Genomic DNA, 22,529 nt, shown 5'->3' on the forward strand with positions numbered 1-22,529 from the left:
TATTTGTAATGTAGAGGAGTTATTTTTGCAAGCGACAACCTTCTTTCATAGAGTATATATTAAAAGGGATATTTCACTTTCAAAAAAATAAATGTGGGTAGTTTTATCATCTACTCAGGCTTTTGTGAACACCTCAGACAATTTTTAAGTTGCTTGAATTCTTAGATAAAATGCATCTCAAATATCTAAATACTGAATTGAGCAACGTAAAAACTGTCTGGGGAGCTCACAAAAGCCTGAGTAGACGATAAAATGACCAAATTATTTTTTGAAAGTGAAATATCCCTTTAAGTTTAACAGCTGAGCTCATACATTATTGTGTTCATCAACTGAGAAGACAGGAAGTAAAGCACATTACGTATAACTATGGTTTTGTTCATTTTTGTTTACTGGCTACATGCGTCAAACTATTATTTCCATCGTGAGCTTTACAGATTGACGGTGGACAATAGATGTATGGGAGGACTATTCTAACAAATACATTTGCTGTCGGGACGAAAAGAGATGTCCTTGAGCTCGAGCTGTATTCTTAAATATATTACCCAGTCCAGTTTATTCTAACAGGAGGAATGATATTTGAAAGTGAAGTAGGCAACATGTGATAATTGAGATTCCAATGTCCTATTAGCAACTTGAAAAGGTTTGCCAGTCTTTTCCTTTTCCACTATTGTGGGCTGCAGCAACCTGCAATTAGCGTTTCAGTACAGTTGAATCATGTCCCAATCCCACCCCCCAGTCCAAGTCCCCATGGAAATGTTCAAGTCCAGTCCAAGTCTAGAGGACTTAAAATGCCAAAACACACTCTCCAGAATTCCTCTGATATTTAGTCAAAAAGCAGACCGCCCGAAGCTGTTTTAGGTGCAGTGTGGTACAACTTGTCTTTCTTGGTGGCAGTCAAATAGTGCCCAGTGGCTGATTCAGTGTGTAGAATCAATGTCAAATAGTTTATGCTCTGGGCAAGACAAGCCAATTATGTTTTCTCACATTTCTAAAAAGGTCAAAACTGATGTTCGTCTGTGAGAAAACGTCATGCAGAATGCCAACGCTCCTTTTAAACCGATTCTGATAAAAAAACATGTCTGATTAGTTAGATCTGCATACCTTGTTTAATGTCACCTGTTTTCACTTGCTATATATTCACTAGTACAATACTGCTTCAACTGATAGTTATGAGCTTTATGGCCTGCCTTTGCACATTTCTATTACATGTTTGTGCAGAATTGGAGCAAGTGAGGTTAATGTCTACTGTAACTGTAGAGTTTGCTTCTCTCTCCAAGACCATAATGGCCCCATTCTGACCGATTTCACAACTACTGTACAGCAGTTCTAAGCAGACTGGCAGGTGCACTTCCATTTCTCCTTAAAACTTCATCTTGACAGTCAAAATCTTCTGGTGGAGTTTGCCTGTGTAGGGTGACAGTACAGTACTCTGAGAGGAACCACACCGCTATCACATAAAATCCAAACAGATCTGTCAACAGAGCTCATAGTATGGTATTTAGCTGGTTGTTTAACAACAAAATACTGTACAAGAATAAATGAACAAAACAAAAACAACACCTGGAGGTTAAGTATGGCAAGAGAGACAGCTTGCCAGAAAATGATGGGACATCATTTTGGCACACTTGTGTTCCATTAGGAAATAAATGGTAGGAAATGAAGTCTTGGTAGCTCAGTAATAGCTTCACTTGTGAGAAAGCTAAAATGACTGACAATTAGTTGTCTGCAACATTTTGGTGAAAGGTGGCCTCTCACTCTTTTGAGTCTAATGTCAATGACCATTTAAGTCTGAGTACTCATTCAGTCAGTCAGTCAGTCATTTTCCTCTTCCTGGAGGATGAATGTCAATCCGGCACACACCCTTACCAGCCATTTTCCTTTTTCTATGATGCAGTTGAAACCTTTAGAATGTTGTCATTAGAATTGAATATTAGCACTGCAAAATACTGTGCAACTCATTCTGCCTTTTCTTCTTTGGTATAAGAGGAATGTGCCCTAATCTGTAAACCATGAAATCAATACAATATTCAAACTTTCTGAAATATTTAGAATAAAATGCACTGGACATAACATTTTAAGACTGGTAAATCACTTGAAAGACATAATAGTAGCCTATGTACAGAATCTAGAACAAGCTGTATCAAACATGCACAAAGGAATAAATTAAACAAAGTTAACCGATATCAAAACAATTACCCCGGAAATTGCGATTAAGATTCAGATTTTCACAGAACAGGTATTCACTTCTTTGAGTGAACCCTCACGGACATGTGACAACTGCAGATTACAAGCAGCACTCTACTGTGTTTACGGTATTTTATAGAATGCTTCATTACATTTTTGAAAGAAAGTTCTCCCTTAACTGCCAATGTGTTCATCATCAGTTTTACTGTAGACTATATACAGTACGGAACATTCCCAATAATCTGTAGCTAAAACAAAACAAAAACAAGAAACACTTTCAGTACCTGTACATCAAAACATAGTTTGATCCATAAACATGAACACGTTTAGCTCACAACTAGAATGGATTTATCATCTTTGTAAACATTGTGACTTCTATTCATATGTATACATATCATATATACAAAAAAGCAGCATAACACTGGACCATATGTAAAATATTTTGTGTGCTATTCTTTCATATATACAAAGTCTCGCATGGATCTGTTGTGGAATTTGAGAATTTCTTGGAATCCTCTTTAAGCAATATCCCATGGGACATTAATATAAACATTTACTGTAACTTGTGTTTTTTGAGTGCTTTCCCTTGAATGGTTAAGACAAAGTGATACCATATCAGATTTTCTTACTGTAACACTAAACCCCTATAGCGAAATAAGTTATAATACTGTTGGTTTAGCATTATATAGTATGTCACAGATTATTGTCATAGAAAACAGAAAATCTAATAATGAACAATCATGAAATCCATAACCACTAAATGAGTGAATAGAGGATTTCTCTGAACACCAAATACTATACAAACGTATGAGAATCATTTAATACAGTCGTAAGACAACCCTCCCATATGCCGGGCCACACTAAAACACCACTTAATGCAATAATGGAGGACTTCAATTACCTGAGTCTTGTTCCCTTTTACACTGGATCTGAATTTAGTCCGTGCAGAGGAATTGAAATGCCATACTACATGTAGAGAATTACAGTTTCCTCCACATGAAAAGCGGTTAGAACTGCTAAACTGTACATGTAGTTAACTCACCTGACCTGATAAAACTACAAACGTGCTGTTTCAATCTGAAGATGATGCGCTGCGTTCTGTTCAGCTCATTGTACTCAACAACCACTTAGGGGATTAAGGACAAAGAATGAACCCCTAGTCTGCCGAATAGACAAAAACTGAGCAAACTAAATATAAAATACTTTGCCAGTGGAAAACAATTAAGTGATGTCAGTCTATTTTCACACATTCAGTATGGTAGGTAGTGGGTGAAAAGTTGATGGCAGTATTTGCTACAACAGAGAAGGTCATCATTGCCTCCCAAATAAAGGTGGCACACTTTAAACAGTGATGCACTCTTTCTTTTGCCTTAGAGCCTCATCATCAGTCCAACATGTCCAGGCGCGATTCACAGGAGAGAAAAGAAAACACAAATGGCAGTGATGACGGAGTATGTAGTTTGACTTCTTCGGAACAGAGAGAGATGACCTGACTGTCTGTTCCATATTGTATTCCACGCCAACGTCCTTCATTATGACGCCCCGTATAGACAGGAGCAGAGGAGGTCACATGACCGTCTCCCTCTCCTCCTCCACCACAGGAGAAGGTTTCTCTTCCTCGGCATGCCTCGTGTGGGTGGAGTGCTCCTCCTCTGGGATGTGGAGCTCCTGTCCCGACGAGGGGATCGAGTTCTCAGAAACGGAGCCGTTCTTCACGTACCCCGGGAGGTTCCGGTGCCCATTAACAGGCACGGGTCCCAGCCGCGTGGTGAGGTGGACAGCCAGCGGGCCCCGGGCCGTGACGTTGGTCACGCTGGTGTGTGACACCATGGGTCCATAGCTGTACGTGTTGCTGCCACTCCGGGCCTTCCTCTTGAAGTCCAGAGCAAGTGTCCGCCTGCTCCAAGACTTCTTGATCTCTGCCTGGACCTTAGAGAATAGGACGAGTCATACATTATGCATAATTAATGTTAACTAGACCTTACCCGTTCGAATATATGTGCTGCAAAATATGTGCAGAGTGTGGGTTATGGGGAAAGTAACTGTAACTGCATGGTGTGTGCGTGAGAATATATCGGAGCATCATAATGTAAGGAGCAGCCCATGGAGGAGTGTATATTTATGATGGATACAAATAATTTAACAGCTAAATTAGGTGAATAGAAGTATGAGGATGTATTTGCTCCACATCATTTTTCTATACCCGTTGGAAGATGAGACACACATCACCCGTTGCATGCGTGACCCATGCAGAGAGAGAGAGAGAGAGAGAGAGAGAGAGAGAGAGAGAGAGAGAGAGAGAGAGAGAGAGAGACTGCAACATTCCTAACTGTGAGAGAGGTGTGTGTGGGCCCGGGGCTACAGATCCCATGGCCTGGAGGAACGGACCGTAACCCTGACAACAGGCTGTAGAGCTGTAGAGTGAAGAAACGCTAATAAATAGCTATAATTTTGGGAAAAATGAAATTCGGGCTCCGTCACCGTGTGTATAATGCTAATGGCCAATGCCATGTTAAATTTGAGATCAGTCGCTGAAGCGAGTGAATAGATAATGCATTTTGTGACCTATTGACTGACTGACTGACTGACTGACTGACTGACCTCTCTCTCTAATTATAGTATGGATGTTTACTGTCTCTGATGACAATCATTGTCAATGTGTGGTTATTCTATTAGTGAATTAATTTTCCCCAATGGGAAAATGCTAATAAATATTTGCAAGTAAATTTCCCTCAGAAACATATGCAAGCGAAATTTTGATAGTCGATTCAGTTTGTCCATAATAGGCTTTCATAGTTAGTGGGAGGTGCCTATTTTACAAAAACATTCCAAAAAGCACAAACGAAACATCCAGTCAACACCAAAATCGATGGTCGTGCACAAAACACCCCACCTCTCTCGGTGCAAGTTTATGTTCAATATTATGATAACTGAAGACTATGCACAAATCATTAATGTAAAATGCTGGCAAAACTTCTTACCTCCCCATTGCAGAAGCAGTAAATAATTGCGACGAATAAACCCTGGAAAAGAAAAGAAATGTCAGTAATTTCATTGACTAGGGCTAATATCCTCACTCCTAACTGCCCACACTAGCTCATGCACTGTGACAAAACACAAGAAAGGTAACTGATAAAAGAAATACATAAAAAAAAAAAAAAAAAAAAATGGGAGTTAAGACATTTGTTTTAAACAGAGGGAGCTCAACATGGGAGGGGAGCTCATGCCATAGTTTTGGGGCAGCAACATCCTCCTTATGTTTAAGCCTCGTCCTGGGGACAACCAAAAGCTTACTGATCCCAATGACCTTGAGGGGACTTAATAATTTAAGGAGGCGATTTACGTGGTTAATCCTGGATAAGCTCTCTCAGGTTCACTGAAGACTTCAGGGAGAGAAATAAATGTGATCACAGCACTGGGTTCATATGTCTGGCTAACTGCTGTGGCACCGTTGGCATTACCTGAAAGGAGTTGAACAGCATCTCATAGTGCATCTGGATCTGCCACGGTATTCCAGACACCTCTGTGTAGGGCATACCCATGAACACGATATAGTGAACGCCAAATAGTGGCATCAGCACCAGTGTTGACTTTAAAAGTTTTCTGTAATTCAAAAGAAAGAACAAGGATATTATCACTTGAAACGCAACGTTACATTTATTTTTAAATAGCATATTTCATACACAAAGCCAATTCAAGAATATAATTACATTATATATGCTTCACAGAAACGGGCATATTATCTTAAATGTGTTTTTTAAAGGCTTCATAGTTGGCACAAGTCTCGAAACCTAGGACTGGGTAATAATGAGGGGAGGACATGCACCTGGGTGGACAAATGGTTGTTACCAGCACAGAGCGACCAGAGACAGAACAATGCCTATAGGAGAAGTAAGCCATTTACCATGAGAGGGAGTGGGTTGTTGGCTGATTTACCACTGTTTCAGGGTTGTGAATCAGCCAACAACCCACAACCTAGTGGTAGTAAATTGCTTTTCTACCACTTTTACCATATAAATGAAAGAAAACACAGTTGTAACTTGCAAGGATCTTTAGTTACAATCATTAATTGTTTCAGTGGGCGGGGTCCATGAGCCAACTCAAGGTTGTTGACTGATTTACCACTGTTTTAAGCCAATCAGAATCCAGTATTTGAACATGTGACCACAAAAAGTGGTAGAAGCTGTTGTTTGTACCAATATGCACTTTGTGGAGCAAGTCAAATATGCAAACTAAATATGAAGCTGTGGACATTGCTTTCTTTCGCCTGTCTGCGTACAACTAACAGCCTGAGTGCTTCAGATGTTTGTTTGGAGCAGACGAAATTGCACTTACAAATGTATTTAAAATACTGCCCATCTCTGACCATAAAGTGCATATCTTGTAGTGCATTGCCAAAGAAGAGAAAATAAATCATCATATAATAGTATGCTATAATTTGCTGTTAGTCTAGCATTCCTTTTTTTTTTTTACAATACAAATCATATTGCCACAGTGATATCCCATGGTACCTGTACTGCTGTCTAGTATCACATCTTCCAGCATTTGTTTCCCGTAGTTTAGTTGCCAAGACTCTGATGATATTCAGAAATAGCAAAAAATTGACCTGGGAAGAAGAGAAAACATGTGAAATACGATAAGTGTGCGTCACCTCAATACCTCATTACTTGACAGGTGCTACAAAATACTACAGTTTACCGCTCCACGGGGAGCGATACAGGGACATCATGTACTTACCACCGTAGCTGTAAGAATTGGTACTTGAACTATCCATTTCAAATTGCCTGCACTTAGGTCCCAACACCTGCATTTGAAAAACAACAACATACTATAGATCACCAGAGTATAATACACATTTAGCGTAAGACTGGTGCGATTACTGCGCTGTAGCAGCCACCTGTTTCACTGTTGATTGATTCTGATAACACTCTTTTCACAGAGTCTTTTCCCCATATCCAAAATGACTTTGAATTCTCAGAAATGCCTAGACCTGTCATATAACAGTAAAGTGGACAATTACTGTCCACTTTAAAAAGCAGTTTCAGAAGATTCCCGTTATTGTACAGGGCCATACCTGCGTCAAAACATGTCCTTGTATTTTCCCATTAATGTCCTCCATTCATTAAAATGTTACCAAAGTTTGCTCCAGGGACTATTTCAGCAAGACTGATCAAAACAACACACACTTTAAAAATATTATTATATAGTATTAAAACATAAAAATAGCATAACTGCAATGCAATTAGTGTGTCGGTTTACCTATCTGAAGCAAGTTTCAAGTCTATGTAAGAAATGAATGGAATCCAGCGGCTTCTAATGACAAGTGTACTGTGAGTCATAGTCAATGGGCTAAATATGCCAGACGATTGTTTGTTCATTGATAATAGTATGTATTTGGAAACCATTCAAAGTTATATTGTTGCTGTTTGTTTTAAAATGTATAAATAATTTTAAATCTTTTGAAATATATATATATATATATATATATATATATTTTTTTTTTTACCCTAACCCTAAAATAATTTTGGATTTTTACTCGAGCCGTGATTGGCCTGTGACCCACTAATGGGTCCCGACCCACTGCACTGGGAAACAGTGCAATACAGTATATTGTCTACCGTATGTGCGGAACTCACTCTGTGTCTGCCAAGGTAGCTCTAACACTCGCCCAAACTGTCACAAACATAGCCGGAACACCTGAAAATGAATGAATATAACATTAGAGAAATCATGGAATAAAGGAACTAACTAACTAATTAACCACTTTTTGTATGGTGAAAATGTGTCAGAATCTTCAGCTATAATGAAAAAATGCCCAAAACAGGGATACCAGGTGGTTAAATCCAAACAGAATGTCTGCACTGATACTGAAGCTTCTCTATGTGATGCTACAGTACAACCCTGTCATTCTCTAATAGGCTGTCATTTAGCTAATTATGTTTTAGATCATTGCAGTGAGGACAATGTACACCACAGCATCCACATTGTATGCGCTGTGCTTATAGAAATAACACGCACAGTGTGTACAATGCAGGAACTGTAAAGCCTGCTTTTCGTGATGATGAGTTTCATAAAGACTCTGTTATTAGGGTTAATTTACAGTATACATGAGCAAAGGCTTAATTTACTGCAAAAACTACCATATATATATATTTATAGATATTATATAAAAACAATTCACACACACACACACACACACACACGCACACACACACACACACACACACACACACACACACACACACACACACACACACACACACACACACACACACACACACACACACACACACACACACACACACACACACACACACTCTAACTTAGATGATTTGTCTCATACTAGTCCATGGTGCATAATAAAGCACACATTAGTATTATTATGAAAACATCATCATGCGCAAATCCCAGAATCTATTTCATTTAAGTGTTTGGATAATAAACATGGCGTTACAGTGAGATAAGCAGAACTCACCCCATCCAATCAGAGTAAATCCCCATAGATACTTCCTGTCTGAGAAGAAGGTCATGAAGATGAGACTGTGGAGGTACAGACCCTCTACAAGGATCCAATAGTGACTGGTTGCCAGAAAGTATAGAAATAGGGTCACAGCCACCTTGCAGCCAATCTGCGGGCACACAAATGAAAAATGACAGATTTCATTAATGGACATTTACACAAATAAATGGTATCATAACACACATTTCTTTTACATTAGTTTTGCCTTCTATATGCAGATGACATTGCCCTAGTCTCAGACACAGCAGAGAAAGGAAGAGAACTAATGGAGTGCAGGATGATCGGCCTCAAGCTCAATGCAAAGGGAAGAAAATCACACCTGTGTGAAGTGAGCAGTGCAGGCTGCTCAATAGCACCACACACTCTTGGTCAAATGTTATGGACATACAGTGTGTGTGTGTGTGTGTGTGTGTGTGTAGGCTGCTCAACAGCACCGCTGGGTGGCTGTAGCTGGTGTTGCCATACTTATACTGTACATACCATACTCATATGAGACATACATACAAACTCGGTCAAATGTTGGAGCGTGCAAGCACTGCTCAAAAACGAATGGCATTTAACATTGCCAGGACAAAGTGATTGCCACTGCCAACGTGACAGTGCTCAAGGACTTCATACATCTGGGTGACAGGACTGCTTCGACGGAACAGGATGTCTTGCATGGGATGAGGAGCGTGTGGAAATCTGACGTCAAGAGGCGGCTGTCCGTAGCTACAGTGCAGTCAGGACTACCGTATAGAGCATCGCAGTTTAAGCCTGAATAAAAGACGAGGGTACAACTTGTATCCTCATCTTTTTTCAGCTTTCTAATTAATCGTTGCATGAAAAAATAGTGTTTATTGTCATGATTCCTCACCAGCCGGGGTGGCTTTGTCAGAGGCTTAAAAGACGTTTAAATAAATACTTTATGAAATGTCTATGGATGAAATGCATGGAGGAAAATTCTTCCGACACCGGAGTGAGGGCGGGCGGGGCTTAAACTGCGATGCTCTATGGGGCCAAGACATCGACGCTCACAGTACAGCAGGAAAAGGCGCTGGACGGCGTCTAAACAACAACACGTGGGACGACCACGTCAGAAATGAGGAACTCTATGGGGACCTACCACGGGTCACAGACAAGGTCAGAGAGAGAAGGATGAGGCTGGCAGGGCTCCGCATCAGGCACCTGGAACTGGTGGCAAGCAAACCGACTCTGTGGGAGTCAACCCAAGGCACAGCCAGGCACAGCCACACTGCAGAGCTCAAGACCTTGATGCTAGACAGGAGGGTTTGGAGGGCATCGATGTGGAGTTGGTGTTGGCTAGTCCGCACTTTCGCATCGCATCACATATTGATTTACCTAGGCGCAGTTGTGGTTCATTTTGCACACCTGGAGTGCATTTTACAGGTGAAGCAATTCATCCTTCAAAGATAAACCAAGACTTGTACAGTATTTGACAGCTTCATTTGTAATTTTTGGCGGCTGTCTAATGGGCTGTACTTGCCATTAATGTTTTATCATACTTCCATGTCCAGAGGGAGAGTCTCAGCCCTGATTATATTAGAAACTGCAGCCTTTGTATATTAGATGCTAGTTCTACACAGATTGTGGCTGTAGCGCACTCTCTGACCAGACTGCAGCCTGTCAGATCTCAGTAAAACCGGACCAGAGCGTGTCTGAGCAATGGTACAACAACACAGAGCGAGCCTGGGTGTCCTCTAATCCAGTGTTTCTCAAACGTAGAAATTTCAAGGTTTCTCCCCTTAACTCTGACAGTGAACAAATGGAACCAAATGGACCCGTTAGGGTTCATTTGGTTCCATTTGTACACTGTCAGAGTTACAGACTTGTATGGGTCAATTTAGACCCCGTATCCACCTGTTTCCGCGGGAGTTTACTGGAGATTATTTGGACCACACTTCTGGTTTAACAGCATACATACAAGCTCACGTCGCGTCTCAGATGCAGCCCGTTGTGAGCTTGTAAATCACACTCGACTGCGGCGCCGGAAGCTCGGTACAGCGCCTGCGCAATGCACTATGGGGCGTTGGAAACCCGTGGATAAAGGAACCCACTGAGTCCCTGGAACCCACTTTGCTCCACTGCTCTAATCCAATTAGTATATTCCATGTTGCTGTGTGGGTTTGGTGCGTGATAAACTTAAGGAGGTCTATTGATTTCACCAATGAAAGCTACAGTTAAAAACAGCCTCCATGCCTCAATGACTCGAACCACATGTAAAGCCAGTGCGAGCTAATGCCTTGCAGCACTCCACTCTCACATCATTCGTGTTGATAACAAGTCTTCCACTCGCTATCACCTCTAATCATTTCTAGTTGCTTTGTGCTGTAGTTTGCACTGTGCCTTTATTTGAAGTTCCATCATGGATGCCATATGGATGTCCCTTCAGTGAACCTGTGTGTCACAATGGGTTGAGCATTGAACAAAGACGTCCGGGTTAAGGGTTGGATTCCCACTGAGGCCAAACAAATGTGTGCACTCATAGTGCTGCAGGGCACTGTGGAATAAAAGGTCCACACATTGACATGAAGCTAATTGACTAAAGTAAACAATGACATGGGTACCAGTCTACACATATGCATCAAAAAGGATACAAAATGTAGCTCCCTCTATTAAAAGCTGTCCATGTCCTGTCCACGTAGGTAGCACATGCAAAAAAAGCAGTCCATCTGTAACCAGGTGTGGTTATTTCAATAAAACCATTGCTGGAAAAAGGAAATAAGGCATTCAATTTCTTAATTCTATGTGTACTGTGCAGTGTGCATGCTATTCATTATCTGGGTTAGGCAGGCAGTGGACCTAAAGCATATCGTTTTTAATCGTTTTTAATAATATCGTGAGTAATATCGATATTGAGGTATTCAACAACCTTATTGCATATCGAAGGTTTTCCTAATATCGCCCAGCCTTACTGTATAATCATCTGGTAAACAATAGTTGTAATCAGATCAGAACTTAAGGGTACTAAAAAAAGAGATGATGCCTGGCTTAGACGGACTGTATGAACACAGCACTTGGATATACGTACATTGTACAGTATATCTGTTGCAGAAACTTAAAAGTAGTCTTGATCCATAACCTTGAAGAGTGGCCCCTTAGCACACAAGTAATATGCAGTTTTTGTTATTTTTAATAACAAGCAGTGAGCTCTGTAATGTAACTGGGACCATTGGATTATTATGTGTAATATACAGTAGTTTATTGACTTAAAATATTATACATTTTTGTTGCACTCACAAATTGTGTTTTGTTGGCTGGCGGCGCCTCTGTAATGGACTTGAGGTCTTCCACGCTGACTCTCTCAATGTCTTCCAATGCTGAACCAGAGTACAGCACCACATCTTTCACAAAAATACTGATGGCTCTCAGCATGAAAGACACAAACAGGTGCATGTGTATGTAGTTCCTAGTGCAGTGTAGTCGCCTGCAGGAGAAGAATTGAGACAGAAGAAAGACAATTGAGAGAAGAGATATATAGAAAAATAAACCACAAGTCTAAACACAAAATTCTAATCTCTAGTAACTGTGGTGAGCTCGTTCGCACGTGCGTGCGTGCGTGTGTGTGTGTGCAAGCATTTCCACACGCATGAACAATACTCATCCTAATTAGAGCCAGCTGAATTCCACGCTGACTATAACACATTCTTCAGATTTAGAGGCTTGCAAAGCACAAATATTGAATTGCTGGGCTCAAAGTGAGCTGTAAAAACAAAATTGCAAGCATGTGTCGAGTGGTACGCAGAGCATGTGAATTTCACCCCAGACAAACAAACGTTATCTGTCAAAATACCCCCAAAACATCCTCTTTAAGCATTTAGAAGGGAAGGTGTTTTTGAGGTCACGCTACAGCACTGCAATCAGGATATTGCTGTATCTTGATACAATGATTATTAAAAGCTCTTACATAACAGCATTTATTTTTATGAATATGTGAGAAAAAGTGTTCTAACAAGTCTAGAAAAAATACTTTAGCAAAACATTCGTTACGCATAATTTGCAATTATGTACTCATTAAAAGGCTTGGCATCTGACAAGAGAACCTTTGAGTATTATTAATTTGATAGTTGTGGCTATGGTCATAGCTAATCTCCTAAACTGTTCTCCTGTAAGGGCAGGAATACAGCTGCTAATGTTAACCACTCAAACCCTCCATTCTTAGTAAAAACCTGTACCTGAGTTGCAACTGTACTTCTCAGTCTCTACCCAAAGTCTCTTGGCCAAAAATAGCTGATGTACAAGCTCACAACGTGTCACGCTGCGACGTGTTGTGAGCTTGTATATCTGCAATCTTTGGCTAATGTTCCCCCCCCAGAGTATGGATGCTGGATTCGAGTTATTTAAATGCCCTGTTACTGCCTAGAAAACATTTGTGAACAGCCCGGTCTAAAAGCTGACATGTTGAAGGGGAGACCAGAGCAGTGTGTTCTCAGCAGAGTGCTGCTGAGCACGTTCTCAGCAGAGTGCTGCTGAGCACAGACCCACATAATGTCAGTTGGACCCCAGGGATGTCCTATTAAACTCATTTGGCCCATAGATTTCCTGGTGCCTGTTGGGAACTCTTCTAAAGCCCGGTTCTGACAGCATACCTGTACAGTAAGTCATGCTGCTGGAAACCATGGTAAACAACGTTTTCACACCAATTCCTGATACTCTGTGTGCTCAACAAAACAAGCAAATAATTAACAGTCCCCTAGTGCATTAATTAGGTTTTTTTTTTGCCACAGAGGGAAAAAATGAATTAACTTTGTTTTAGTTTTTTACTACTTAAAAACAGTTCACACTTCACCAGTTTATAGTCTGTTAGCAGCATGGTACAGTAGATGAGAAGAATGAATATATTCAGCTGATATCATTATTTCATCTAATTGTTATTGTTGTGGGAGAAATATGTTTCAGAAACCTTCAGAATATGCAGTATTTTACTCATTTTGTTTCTGCTCTCTCAGTCACTATTGGATCCTTGTAGAGGCTTTCAAAGGAAATAAATTACAATAAACCACTCTGCAGCTGAAGTCATGCAATCTTCTTCTCAGGCCCAATTACCAAACAATAGCTTAAAGATTTGTGAAACTTGCAGTCAATAACACAACAGGGTTGTCAAAAAAGCATTGTTTAACCTTTCATACAAAGTACAAAATATTAGCATGGAAACATTGCATGTTTCCATGTTGAATACTTTTTCCACAGTTTCAATCACAATACTCGTGCTTCAGACTTCTTTTAGATAGACTGAAATGCATTGGCAAATAACTGCGTGTTTTGATCTATCAAATAATGTCTCTATTTTATTTCCACCTCCTGCATCTAAATCCCTCTCCTGTTGTGTACGGAAAGATTGAAAAACTGCAGCGACAACTCACCGGAAATATCCCAAGATGACAACAGCCACCATAAGTGATCCCAGAGAGATGGAATAACCCACCGTGTAGATTAGATATAGCCGATCAAAGACATCCTGTAAGGGGGGAAAAGGGCATATAAGTGAACAATTTTGAAAATAGTTGAGCTAAAAGTTTTCCCAACCTTTTCATATACAAACGTACAAAGTATAAAACGGGGCATTCATTTCTTAAAGAAACAAAACAAAAAGATGAAATAAGGAGATACAAGGTTTCTGCCTGACTGATTGCACATGACATGACAATATGTACTCAGCAGAGGTGTATCTGTAGGGGTCAGATAGACTCTGTTAACAGCAGTGATCATTGAACCGTTTTTATGGATGGCGAGTAAATATCCCCATAACATAGCATCAGGCAAGTGCACACATAGACATCAAAGAGCCCTTTTATCCGCCTCTAAAAATTGCCCTCTCCAGACGATGAATGCAGTTCTTGCCATGGTGAAAGCATTCAAGAGAATTGCCTTGTCCAAACTCTCCTGAACTTGAATACAGCATCTTAGGTTGAAAGAATTGCCCTCTCTGTGTAGAAATCAATGCTGTACGCCACATCTCCAGTATTGACTTGATTATGCTTAGTTCAGTGTGAAAAGCACCGAAAATAGCAGACCTCCAAGCTCACAACGCGTCGCAGCGCTTGGAGGTCTGCTATTTTCGACATTTTCACCAAAAGGCCCTTTTAGAAATTTCAGCCCCTGCCTCTCTAATGTTCTCTGCACGTCCCTGCATAACATCCCGCCGAGTCTAGGGGTTGAAATCCACGCGGTGCATCCAGCTTGGCCGAGAATCTATAAGAACATAATTGGCCTGTGCTCGAGGAGGGAGGCCAGGGAGGGAGGGTAATATTTGTCACTGCACATAATCCTACGGGCTGAGACAGCGCTCGTCAGCGGGGAATGTTGAGAGGGAGGAGTAGGCTCTCTCGATGGGGGCTCCTCACTGTCAGGTGAAGCTTTCCCCAACAGCTGTAGCAAGCCGTGGGAGGAATTCATTGACATGATGACTAAATTGGGTAGAAATAATTGTAAAAAGAACTGTCTAAAAATATATATCTAAACACACACACATACACACACACGTCTCTGTGGCAACGCATGCTGTCCAGAGCCAAAACACACAATTTAACACATGCAAATTAATTACAGCACTCTTCCAAAAAATATTTGTATCTTTTGGGACTCAAGCTGAAAAGGTTGGGGAACCTGTACGTTTTGGGATGTTTGTACATTTCACCTTATATTCTGTTTTCATCCACCAGAAGGTGCAAGGGATGAACTGGCAATCAGTCATTAATGAGTCACAAGTGTTGTGTTCATTGGTAAAGGTTCAGTTCTACTTGGCAGTTGGCACCTAATAAACTGCTGTGACTACTGCACAAGCATAAAGAGATGATAATAGGACTTCTACCAGAGCAACAATTCAACCCCAAAATGTATAGAAACAGATAAGATTTTTTTCTCTCTCATTTGGCTGTATTGAAGGGATATTTCACTTTCAAACATGTTTGGGATCATTTTAACCTCTACTCAGGCTTTTGTGAGTTGCTTGATTCAGTATTTAGTAGATGTTTGATATACATTTTATCAGACCCTTCCAATACAAACCCATTGTAACTTCAAATTCCATTTTAACCATGATAGATTAATCGAAAACACCCGACCTTGGTTCTGGTGACTCATACTACCCTACTAATATGTGAGGGGGCCATGTACTATTTAATACATTGATCCCTTTTCCAAAAAAAGAAATATAAAAAATGCACTGGGGCCCTATAACTAGGACTAAGGATGAAATCAGAACAAAAAACAGATATCACCATATATTAACAAGAGTGCAGAATTTGGAAATCGGGCCAATTATGATCAAATGCTAGCCTCGCAACAGCCAGAGTCTCCCAGGGGAGAGGAAGCACATTGGTGATGACGTAGCTGGGGATGGCTTGCGAGGCTAATCAAATGCGTAAACATATTAAGTATTTCTTATGCTGAAATCACACATCTTTACCTTCCTTTGCATAATGTGAGTGAGTGAGTTTTTTGAAAACCTTTGACAATATGACATGCCCAAAAGAGAGATACCAGGTTCAAAATAATTAAACTTCTAAAATCTTATGAATTGATTTTGAGTTGATTACACAAACGTTCTTACTTTAAAAATGGGTAAAGAATAGTACTATGAATATGCAACATGCATATTGTAGATGTGGTTAGACTTTGACAGACTCATGTTGCTCTGGAAGAATGCTCTGTGCCAAAGAGAACAGGAATGACCCGCAGGTCACCATTTGGTTAAGACTTTTTTTTTTAGACCGAAAGACATTGCCTTTGAAATCCCACCTGGTGACAGATGTGTCACCAATAAGCATACGTTTCTAATAAAAACAGCCTTTTGAATTGAGTGATGGAGCTGACAAAAGCTGGGTGGAGCTCTTTGACTTTCCAGCGGTGCGATTATTACAGTGGTGAGCAGGCAGCCAGAGGACATGGTTAGGGGAGCCGCTAACCACACTTTCTTTGGATCAACACAGCAGGCGGGCTGGAGGGGCCTTTCCTAGGGGTGATGTAACCAGACACCCCACTGCTGTTATCATTTAGCATCAAGACCATGCCAAATACAGGGTCTCTAAGTTGTGGTGGTGGTGGTGGTCCGCGGTGCAGTAATTGTGCCGTGAAGGGGGTTTCATTTGTGAGTATGCATTTATCATTAAGTACTGCAACGACTCCTGGGAGCCCATCAACATAAACATTTGGAGTCAGTAAGAAACTGTCGGGCGTCAGGATGAGGTTATGCCAATGTCTGCCACATCCTCCATACTGAGGCTCCACATTTAAGCTGGGGAGAGGAGAATGCGTGTGGGAGAGCCACCGGTTCATGGAATCAGGGTTTTGTGTGCAGGAAATGGTCAGTATTACATATCGTTTGCAGTAAAAAATGGCATTGGTACTCAAAATCAAGCTGATTTAAAAACAATGGACAATTGGAATATTCCACTTTCTAAAGCTCTGTTACGGCTCTTTATACTAGTAGCATGGGCATACACTTAAGATTGCCCATAATGAGACATCTTCACATGGCAGCCATTTTGCTGTTACTTTTATGCATTTTGAGTTGTACATGGAGCTTCCTATTCATCAATGAGGGTCTGATTGCAACGCAATCAGGCCAAGTAACCCATGGTTACTCAATGTTTATGAATGTTGAATTCAGTCAGTTTGGTTGGCACTGGGGAAAAGTACTCTCTCACCATCGTGGAGACTGGGGTTTGGTTCCCTGGCGGTGCCTCCGACTTGGCCAGCTGCTCCAACGAACAGATTGTTTTATTTACATTAGCGCCTCCTACAGGTTGGTCAGGGTGCCTGTTCCTCCACAGACATTACGCTCTACCAGTGAAACTCCACACGGTCAAAGTGGCTGCAGACTCCATGGGTATCAGTGGCATGTGGTTGTCTTGTCTACATTCTCCACAGTGTTGTGCAGTTAATTGTTGAAGGGAAATTGGCTTAATGACCAGAAAGATGATGGATGTCAATGCTCTGGTCCCAAACATATCTAAAACTACTGGCTGACTGGCCATGGACATGACATTTGCTGTTCAGATTCACGATCCCCAGAGCATGAACACAATGGTTTTTCGGTGATGTGATCCATTGGCTTTTCCTCTAGTGCCACCATTAGGCCAAAATATCCACTTGCTCACGAAACATTTCAAAATCTAATTGCTGGGTTTCTATAAATTTGCTGAGTGCATTCATGCCCCCTACGAAATGTAGCTCTACCCTAATGTGACCCTAAACTTACAATATCTCATAATCTAACCGGCAGAATGCAGGATGAACACCATTGATTTCGGTGACATAATGGCCTTGACTCTTGCAAGTTAATTAGTAGGCACATTTTCTGCTTTTTTTGTGACACACTATTGCTTATTTTATTTTTGGTAATGTATTATTTCAGTTTAAAGCTTTTCATGTTCACAATATGTTCATCTTTCCGTGAGTAATGTGCTTGCACATGAAATTACGCTTCGGTAAATAAGGCACATCAAATGCGGAAGAGAAGAGCCGTGGCTAAAGGCTAGGCTAACAGCAATGACACACTGAAACAGTTCATATGGTTTGCGTTTCATGTCTAGGAGCTCTCTGTCTATTTAAACCACATTGCGAGCTGTATATCCAAACATGATCCAGTGGTAACGAAAAAGAAGATGAGCTTAAACGTGTGCTACTGGTCTGGACTGGAGTACACAAAAGTATACTAAACTGGAATGGATCTCTGGGATTTGTATCATTAAAACACTGATGAGACCACCAGTCACCACATGGTGTCGCCAACAAAAAATCCCACACAGAGTATTTTAAACTTTCTTTAACCAGGCATGTCACTTAAAGCAGTGGTTCTCAACCTGTTATTTTGGGGGGTCCCAGATGATTAACTTAAAGGAGTAGTTCACCCCAAAAATGACTTTTTTTCTATTGATTAGTCACGCCATGGAGAGTAGAGTTCAATAATATTTTTTGGTTTTTGTCACATTCCTAAGACAAAAATTTGATTCGAGTAAATGTACCCCCATTGATTCCGGATGGGGGTACTGTACATTTATTGTTATCACATTGTTGTCTTAGGAATGTGACAAAAAACTAAAAAATATTATTGAACTCTACTCTCCATGGCGTGACTAATCAATAGAAAAAAAGTCATTTTGGGGGTGAACTACTCCTTTAATGTGCAACATTGTTTTCTCACTCAACAGTAAACAAACCAACATACAGTATAAGTGTACAGAGGGTATCTGCACATTTCTAAAGTGACAAGGACAATTTAAGGACTTTTTAATGCCTCTAAAATGACAAATTAAACATTGGCCAAATTGTCAAATATTAGAGGCAGAAAGTGTGAAAATAGCAGATCTACATGCTCACAACGCACATGTAGATCTGCTATTTTCACACTAGAGCCGTGTTATACAAAATCTAATTGCTCAACTCTTAGTGCTCGTCAGGGTGGGGGGGGGGGTGGTGGGGTCCCCTGTTCAAGTATGATGATGTTGAGGGTCACGGCCTGAAAAGGTTGAGGACCACTGACTTAAGGAACTTTAACAAATGAATTTAGATCAGAGTACATGTGCTCTGCCCTTGTGCAGATCAGTTCAAATAGACCCCGACCCCTCATTGTGCCTCGGGCTCATGACGGCATGTTCTCGCTGCACGTTATTGAAAAGGTCTTTGCTCAAAATATGGTACAAATGTGGTACTGTAGATGATCATAACTGCCACAGTTGTTTCCGTTTAGTTTTTTGGGTGTGATCAATAAAGCAATAAAGCTATTGTCTCCGCCTGGGCTATTGTATAATCTTATTGTGGGGGAAATGCAGTGCTGTAATATCCATTTCCCACAAAAATTACTATGTATATGTGGGTTTTTTAAATGTGGGGAAATCTTCACTAGACGAGCATGCCTTCCTGTTTTTCTTCTTTCTTTCTTTTCTTTTTCTTTGGTGTGTCACAATTTATGTCGCAAACATGCCTGAGAAGTGCCTGCAAGTAGCGCCCTCTCACACACACACACACACACACACACACACACACACACACACACACACACACACACACACACACACACACACACACACACACACACACACACACACACACACACACACACACATGCTGTCCAGATGCCGTACACAATTACAACTATATCAAAACCAGTGACAATAATTGTTTTGGGATTATGAAAAGGCATGGGGTTTGGGAGTATAATAGAGGATTTGGAATACAAATAAAATTTGAATTTCTTAGAATAAATTACATAGCATTATTTCCTCTTCCCCAGAGGATCTGACATAGGTCTCTCATAGCATGTTCAAGAATGCTGACAAAGGGTACAGTAGATAGTAGTAGTAGTTTAGTGGGTTCTTTGTACAGTGTGTACAGTGTGAAAGGGGCTTAATTAATGCTGCAACATGACTCACCTTCTCATGGTTCTGGTGGGAGAGGAACTTTGCGCATTCACTATAATTGGCCCAGGTTTTGTTATTGGTGCTAGCCAACTCCCATGTGCCATTGTTGTCACATCGACGATATGCAAGTCCTGGAAATTAGACAGGGAAAAATGTGTTATTAAAGAGGTGGTGCCAACTCTTGATATGAGACACAGTAGGGTACACCGATAACAAGAACAGACAATTGTACCATGCACATACAGTGCTGTATGCAGTAAGATAAACATTGTTTCTAGCTTGATGCTAGGGCAAATGCTCAGTGAATGTCACCTTGTATGCATACAAAAAGAAAAACATAGTTTAAAAAACTAATGTTATTTCCTGTCTATTTAGGCTCATTTACGTATTATGGAAAACCTACAGTATATTAGCACAGACTGGTGATGCTGGTCTACGCTATGTATGAAGAATGTGACCTTATATGCTACCGTATTGATTTTCCTTGAAGGACTGAATGAGCTTCAGGGTTAATGGTGTCGACGGGGCTTGTCTTACCTTTGTGGTTGAAGTCGTAGATGTACTCTGGACAGGAAATGGACACAAGCTTGCCTGGAGGCCCTTCTGGCCAGCAAACAATGCCATCCCACTCTGGCAAGCAGAAACCATCTGCGGACATAAAAGCAGCCGTGACATTTAAAAGGTAGAGTCTTGAACCATATGTGTTGCCTCAGTTCTAGCATTACATCTAGCCTTACAGGAGTCAGGACTACAGGTATGCATGTGCACAAGGGCAATAGTAGAAGAGGTCCCCAAGTGCTCTCAGAGCTTTATAAGCAGTAATTTTCCTTTCAATTCAGATGCTCTCTCATTCTCCCCTTGCACAGTTTGTTTGTTTGTTTGTTTGTTTCACCTACACCAGTGGTTCTCAAACTTTTAAAGTCTTTTCTTAACTTTGACATTACACAAATGGAACCAAATGGACCTGATACTGTCAAAGTAACAGACTTGTATGGGTCAATTTAGACCCCCCTAAAGGAACCTAGAGAGTACCTGCAATCCACTTATTGAGAACCACTGACTTACACTACTGATTCTACAGACCAATTCACTCCATAACCATTTTGTTAATCGATATTTATAGTACATATTTAATAAATCACGTTTAAGTTTAAGATATCTGTGTATCCCTCTCTTTTGTCCGAACTCTGAACCAGGTTCGTGACACCAGGGAACGTGTTGTCATTTCAAATGGCAGGGGAAATGAATTAACTTAAAAATAGTAGTATGCAAATGAGGGCTGCACAGCAACCTGGTCATTTGTGGCAAGGTTGGGTTGCAATGCCTCTCATGATGAAAAGGATACCAGCAGTTGTGTTGTCTGCTGGGTTTTTGGGAGAGGGCAAGGAGCTACCCACCATCAGACAAAATATAATTAAGGTTTGTTAAAGCAGTGTGGAATTCCCCACACTTAGTAAATTAGCAATGACAAGCTGAACTAGCTGTTTATAATGGCTCATACATGAGGTACATGGACAATTGGAAGCGTATGATCACCCTTTAGCATTCACAGCACAGCATGTGTATATAATGCTACATTGTTCTTAAAGCCATATAGTTTTCTTTGTTTTTTTCTGTCATAGGAAATTGGTTTCAGTATGGATCTTATTTCCAAGATTCCATACCAAATCAAGAAGACAATGCTTATAGCGCGTACTGTTCTGTGTCATGTGGGAGAAACAGATGGTCAATGTTCTAACTAGAATTGAATATTTCAATAATAACATTTTGTTGCTTGTTGTTTTCTTAATGTGTTAAGCCGCAGGGGGTCCAGGGGGGTAATCTGCCTAAAATGTATGGCACAAAATGACAATGATTGTGCCTAGTGTTCACCCACCAAATGTCAGCTAACCCCTGGAAATGCACAAATGATATGTATTTGGTCCACGGAGCGGCTCCATGGCCTGCCCATCCCAAAATATTTTGTTCCAGGGACCCCCAGAAGTAAATATTTGAGTTAACAAGACTGACCTATGACTGTCTTGATCCAAGGCTAAACAAGCGAAGCTTAAACCAGCGCCCTCCAAGTTACACCACTTTTTATGTCAAGGACCCCTAAATTGACACTTATTAGCCAATGGACCACCATGAATCACTGCTGAATCACCATGCCCATGTTAGTTAAAAAAAAAAAAAAAATCTCATGAGGCCCCCAGCCTGTGTGGGGCCCCAGGCGGCTGCCTATTTTGCCTGTATGGGCTGCACGGCCCTGAAACTAAGACTAGCCTACCTCCTTTATTTATTATGCACCCAAATACCCTTCATGAATTATTTTATTTCATGATGGCCCTACACTGTATCTTTTTTGCAATTATTCTTGAGTTAAATTGTCCCATTAGAAATCTAATCCACATGACTGGCATAGCACAAATAATAGAACAGAGAGAGGGGAAGAGAAGGGGAGACTTGTGGATATAATTATG

The 22,529-nt window shown here is 40.7% G+C and overlaps 1 protein-coding gene across 1 annotated transcript in view; it reads right to left on the reverse strand.

The window, feature by feature from the left end:
• Positions 1-1,656: 1,656 nt before the first annotated feature.
• pth1r (parathyroid hormone 1 receptor) overlaps positions 1,657-22,529 on the reverse strand; it is a 62,944-nt gene continuing 42,071 nt past the window's right edge. The window contains exons 3-13 of the mRNA XM_080726210.1: positions 20,605-20,715; positions 20,080-20,198; positions 14,068-14,162; positions 11,945-12,131; positions 8,660-8,813; positions 7,821-7,881; positions 6,922-6,988; positions 6,696-6,790; positions 5,646-5,787; positions 5,166-5,207; positions 1,657-4,113 (exon numbers count right to left, since the gene is read on the reverse strand). Coding sequence (XP_080582336.1) covers positions 3,751-4,113; positions 5,166-5,207; positions 5,646-5,787; positions 6,696-6,790; positions 6,922-6,988; positions 7,821-7,881; positions 8,660-8,813; positions 11,945-12,131; positions 14,068-14,162; positions 20,080-20,198; positions 20,605-20,715 — 1,436 coding nt within the window. The 3' untranslated portion in view covers positions 1,657-3,750. The remainder of the gene's footprint in view (positions 4,114-5,165; positions 5,208-5,645; positions 5,788-6,695; positions 6,791-6,921; positions 6,989-7,820; positions 7,882-8,659; positions 8,814-11,944; positions 12,132-14,067; positions 14,163-20,079; positions 20,199-20,604; positions 20,716-22,529) is intronic.

Source organism: Nannobrachium achirus, assembly GCF_963921795.1.
Source record: "Nannobrachium achirus genome assembly, chromosome: 5".
Classification (NCBI taxonomy): domain Eukaryota; kingdom Metazoa; phylum Chordata; class Actinopteri; order Myctophiformes; family Myctophidae; genus Nannobrachium; species Nannobrachium achirus.